Source organism: Phaethon lepturus, unplaced genomic scaffold (assembly GCF_000687285.1).
Source record: "Phaethon lepturus isolate BGI_N335 unplaced genomic scaffold, ASM68728v1 scaffold13597, whole genome shotgun sequence".
NCBI lineage: Eukaryota > Metazoa > Chordata > Aves > Phaethontiformes > Phaethontidae > Phaethon > Phaethon lepturus.
Window position 1 is genome coordinate 61 of NW_010554111.1, and position 5,716 is coordinate 5,776.

The 5,716-nt window shown below is 54.1% G+C and overlaps 1 protein-coding gene across 1 annotated transcript; it reads right to left on the reverse strand.

Moving 5' to 3' along the window:
- Positions 1 to 4,308: 4,308 nt before the first annotated feature.
- On the reverse strand, positions 4,309 to 5,711 carry LOC104613894 (hemoglobin subunit rho; the record flags this gene model as incomplete). The annotated part of the gene is made up of 2 exons (XM_010291731.1): positions 4,309 to 4,437; positions 5,499 to 5,711. Coding segments are annotated over 2 exons (342 nt in total), but the record flags the coding sequence as incomplete, so codon positions are not given.
- Positions 5,712 to 5,716: the final 5 nt, after the last annotated feature.

Consider the following 5,716-nt stretch of genomic DNA (forward strand, 5'->3'; position numbering starts at 1 on the left):
GGGCAGAGGCTTGGCTGGCAATTTTTGGATGCTCAGAGCTCCCAGCACAGGGGTTGTCTCTTGAGGGGGCTGTTCGGCAGCACAGGGTGGAGGGGAAATGGTCATCACAACATGCCAAGCAGAGGCAATTTCTGTAGCTTTTTTGCCAGTTCACAGAGTCAAAGGGAGATCTCCTTTCCCCTAGTGCACCCAGCGTGATACCTTGCAGCATGCTCATCCCCATCTTACCCCCAGGAGGAAAACTAGGGGCCCCTTCGCTGTCTGCCTGGGGTGGATTTCGCTATGCTCAGGACTCTTCCCTTGAGCCTCCTTCCAGCTGGCTGTTCCCTTTGGTGTGGGTGGAAGATGCCCTAAGTCATTCTTCATCTCTTGGCCCCACACTGGGCTATATCCACTTCCATGGACAGGAATCTTCCGTTTTCATAGAGAAACCATCCCAATGATGGCCAAAATCAGCTACAGTGACAGCCTTTCTGAAACAAGCAGAATTTATTGGTCACTCTGATTGCAGCAGGCAGTGTCCTGTGCCAAGCTTTACCAGACCCTTATCAGCAGGAGGGGCAGCTGTACCCAGCCTCTGCTGCTCTGGATCCAGGCCAGCCTCTCCTCCAAAACATGCAATTTCTTGTGTCTTAAGTCAGTAGGTCTCAAGGCTGTCTTTTTTCCCACTTTATTTGCTGTGATCTTCCTTTCCCAGCTGAATAGCCCTGTCTGGGCTCATCCTACTCTGTGCCAGCATCTCGTGGTCTCCTAGCTGAGGGCAGGAGCTCGCTCCTTCTCCCTGGAGTGGAAGCAGCTGACAGCAAAATGGGAATGTGTGTCAGCCAGCCCTGCCGTGGTTGGGCCTTGGAGGGCTGGAACCACTTCAAAGGCACTCTGGGCTCCAAAAGGCTGTTTGCACCATGCAGGGACCCTGGGGCTCACGGTGAGCATCTGGGACTCTCTGAAATGGCGCAATAGAGGGCAAGGCAGAAGTCAGGTCCTGAACACGAGCCAACTGCTGTTAGCCATCTGCTAAGGACCGAGCTGATGGCTCACTGTCCCCTGGACACTTGTGGCTCCCAGCCCTGCCCAAGCGTCGCTCTGCGCTGACACTGCAGAAACGCCGCGATGGTCGTTTTATCTCGTGGTAGAACACCAGCACCGCATTTTCCCCCTGTCACTGTGCTGGTGAGGCTGGGCTCTCCTCCCCAAAGAGGACAGCCTGCACAGCGCGATGGCCTGGAAGGCCAGGATTCCTGCTTTCCCACCAGCTGCTGGAGGTGGAGTTCCCCCGTGCTGCTCCACTCCCCGGCTGCAAAGGAAGGAGGCATTACTGATGCCGCCTCCTCTGTAAAGAGCTGTTGGAGTTACTGATGCGACACTGCTGGGACTAGGCATCTCGACACCAGGCTTGCCATGGTGTTCATCTAGCCTGCATCCAGGGCTCGCCTCTAACCCCGCTTTGGGGCCAGATGGGCTGTTGATGGTCATAACTTTGCTCTTGCTTCACACAAGAGAGGGGCAACTTTCACCTGGAAAGCCTGGGACACTGGCTCTGCCACGCCAGCACCGCACCCTGCCCCGTGCCTGTACCTCTAATTGCAGAGTAAGGCTGACAAGACCAGCCAGGCACTGGCCATAGTGCACCGTCAGGGAGCCTGACACGCTCCACATCACCACGAGGATGTGTCCATGGCACAGGGTGGGACAGGAGGAACAGAACGATTAAGACATTCAAGGACACTGGGGCGAAAACGTATTGCTGAGGTCCACAGCCCCTGTGCAACCGCTTGCTGGTTCGAGAGCCAGAGGTCCCAAAAACACATAAATAGGCAGAGCGTGTGCTGCTGGCTGCACCCATGGTCATTTGTTAATGTTATGTCCACCTGTGCCTCAAGTGCAGGAGACCTTTTCTCCTTGGCAGCAACTTCCAAGGTTTTTAACTGCACTTTTGTGTAACTGGAACGAGACATTGAGAACAGTCTTACCTCCTGAAATCATGCTGAAATGCACATTTGCTGACTGAAAGGAGAATGACATGCTGCAGGAAAGCTGGACTCATTTATGGTTTTTTTTCTTTTTCATTTCCCCTAGCCCAGGATGTTCTTGGCAATGCCAGTGGATGTGGCAATGCCAAAGGCTGGATCCTTTGCCTGTCAGACAGGCTGTCTGTGTAGGATGCAGGGGTCATAAATGCAAATCCCTGCTTTATCAGGAGAAAGGCAGAAAATTTATTCCTAAATCATGCAAACCAAGGATTTCATCATTCTGTGACACTGACGTAGAATCACAGAATCTTTGGGTGGGAAGGGACCTTTCAAGGCCATCTAGTCCAAGCCCCTGCCATGAGCAGGGACATCCCCAACTCGAGCAGGTTGCTCAGAGCCCCGTCCAGCCTGACCTGGGATGTTTCCAGGGATGGGGCAGCCACCACCTCTCTGGGCAACCTGGGACAGGGCTTCACCAGCCTCATTGTGAAACGTTTCTGCAGTAGATCTAGTCTGAATCTCCCCTCTTTTGTTTAAAACCATTACCCCTTGTCCTATCGCTACAGGCCCTGCTAAAAAGCCTGTCCCCATCTCTCTCCTCAGCCCCTCTCACCCTGGCAGCTGCAGGAAGGTCTCCCCGGAGCCTTCTCTGCTCCAGGCTGAGCCCCCCCAGCTCTCCCAGCCTGGCCTCCCAGCAGAGCTGTTCCAGCCCTCGGAGCGTTGCTGGGGCCTCCTCTGGCCCCGCTCCAGCAGGTCCATGTCTCTCCTGTGCCGAGGGCTCCAGAGCTGGACCCAGCACTGCAGGGGGGTCTCCCCAGAGCGGGGCAGAGGGGCAGAATCCCCTCCCTCGCCCCGCTGGCCACGCGGCTTTGGGGGCAGCCCAGGACACGGTTGGCTTCTGGGCTGCTAGCACACATTGCCGGCTCGTGTCCAGCTTTTCACCCACCAGGACCCCCAAGTCCTTCTCCATGGAGCTGCTCTCTATCCCTTCATCCCCCAGCGTGTACAGATACTGGGGGTTGCCCTGACCCAGGGGCAGGACCTTGGCCTTGTTGAATCTCCTGAGGTTCACCTGGGCCCATTCCTCAAGCTTGTCCAGGTCCTTCTGGATGGCATCCTGTTCCTCAGGAACACCAACCACACCACTCAGCTTTGTGTCCTCTGCAAACTTGCTGAGGGTGCCCTCAATCCCACTGTGTCGTTGATGAAGGTATTAAAGAGTACTGGTCCCAGTACGGACCCCTGAGGGTCCATCAGTGATCTCCATCTGGACATTGAGCCGGTGCGACCATCCAACCAATTCCTCATCCACCCAACAGTTCACCCATCAAATCCATCTCTCTCCAGGTTAGAGGGAAGGATGTTGTTGGGGACCATGTCAAAGTCCAAAGGTCAGAAGTCCAGACAGACAACATCGGTAGCTCTTCCCTTGTCAACTGATATGGTCACTCCATCACAGAAGACCAGTAGTTTGGTCTGTCCTTGCTGCTTTTTAAATTTTTCTTTGAAAAAAATTGCTGACACTGATATGCTAATGCAAAATCCTTCCATTCTAGTGAAGAAACATTCTTCCATTGAGCCAACTGAGTAAAAAAAACCTCTCATCTGTCCTGTTTAAAAGCTGCCCTCATCCCCTCCTCTTGCAATCATACACATTTTCTTTTAGATATTGTGTTCTGATCAAAATGCACAGGATTAATAGTAAGAACATTTTCATTGCTGATTCAGCAAATGCTTTTGATCAACTTCTTAAAAATACATCAGTACTAAATTATGAAGGGACAAATTTCTGCCTCATCTAAGCTGGCTTCATTGAACCTCTACAAATTTCTATCCTTGTGTGGATCACAGGTTGAGCCATTTAGGGCCAGAGGGTCCCTTGCTTGCCCTGCAGCTTGGCCTTCTGCACAGAATAGGTCAGAAATCCCCTCCCCGGCAATTTTGGCAAGCTCAGAGGTACTAGGTGGGCTGGGACGTACCCATCGCTGTTTTAGAGGCCAGTATCCCCAGATGTCCCACTGGAGCTCCATATGCGAGGCGCAGCCCAGCATCACTTTGTGCGTGGAGGTCCAGGACCAGCCCCGCCGGGCAGCCAGCAGGCTGATGCCTTTCGGAGGCAGCCGAAATAGCCAGGAAAAGTAGCCTCCCCTTTGGCCAGCCTGGCTGCCTTTCTGAGCGTGATGCTCCCGGCAGCCCGGAGCCCATCTTCCCCCTTTCATGCCCCTTGCTGCCTCCCTCCCACCCCACAGGCAGCTGCAGAGACACAGAAACACACTAAGAAGTCCAGAAAATGTGGGGGTTTTATTGACTGTTACAGACACATCTGCCTGCAGAGGGTTTAATGGTACTTGTAGGCCAGAGCATGGGCCACCACACCGACCAGCTTCTGCCAGGTGGCCTGGCAGGCAGGGGTGAAGTCCTTGGAAAAATGTGCTGCCAGCACAATGATGAGGATGTCTCCCAGGAGCTGGAGAGGAGAAGGAAGGAAATCAGGTCAGCGCGGTGCTGAGCACCTCTTTGCCCTGCACAGGACGCGGGGACCAGGGGCAGGAGGGAACCCAGCTCTCTGGTGGGCCCTGGGGGCTGCAACCCAGGGATGCTCTTTTCGCTGAATTCTCTATTTGGGAAAATAGTCCTGTGCTGACCATATGCACCAGTATCCACCTGCTCTGTCTCTGCTGCTTCTCACACCTGCTTTTTCCAGCCTCTAAACTTTATTCCCAGGCATTTTCTTTTTTCTTTTCTTTTTTTTTTTCTGCTGTGAAACCCCGTGCCTACTTGAGCAGAGGGCTAGGGTCAGTGTGAGGTCTACCTGCTACATCCCCAAAACCAGGCTTAAACAGAGACTGAGACAGGGGCCATCAGCCACATGCAGCCCTCTCAGTCCCTTCCAACCGGAACTGCTCCCTCTCTTCACTCACAATGACTTCTCACCGCCCTGCACCCTGATCCCTTTTGCTTCATTCCCCTCCTGCTCCCCTCCCTCATCTGCTGACCTCATCCCCATGTTCAGACCTGTCCTCTCTGTCTCTAATCGCAGTCTGCATCTCTTCCCATTAGTGTCCAGCCCCTGACCATCCCATACTTGCTTTTCCCTCTCCTCCTGTGTCGGCCAGCCTTGGAAAAAGGGGAGACAAAGTAGTCCCCATCCTTGGGGCCAGGAGGGGCGAGGAAGAGGCTGCCCATGGCACCAACACAGCGGGACTGCCCTCCATGCTCTCCACCCTCAGCCCCACTTAGCCTCTCGGCATCCTTCTCCTGCTTTCCTCAAGCCATGCCTGTTCAAGTCTCCAGGCTTTCAGAACATCTCTGTACATTTGTCCCCAAACCCCTCACAGCCTGGAGCATGGCATTTCCCTGGCATTATCAAGTGCCTAACTTTTCCCTCTCCCCCACTTTCCATCCAAGCCAGCCCCTTTCTCTTTGGTAACTAAAATAAATGTCATTTATGCTTGTTTGAAACCCTCCAGGCACTGAGGCACTCTGCAGGATGGAGGGAGAGAGGGCCAAACCCTGAGGTCAGCTCACCCTGAAGTTCTCGGGGTCCACATGCAGCTTCTCGCAGTGCAGCTCAGACAGCTTGGAGTAGGTCGCCTTGAGGTTTTCCAGGTTCTTGACGGCATCCCCGAAGGAGGTGAGCACTTTCTTGCCATGGGCACGGACCTTGGGGTTGCCGATGATGGCAGTGGGGCTGGAGAGGTTCCCGAAGTTATCAAAGAACCTCTGGGTCCAGGGGTAGACGATCA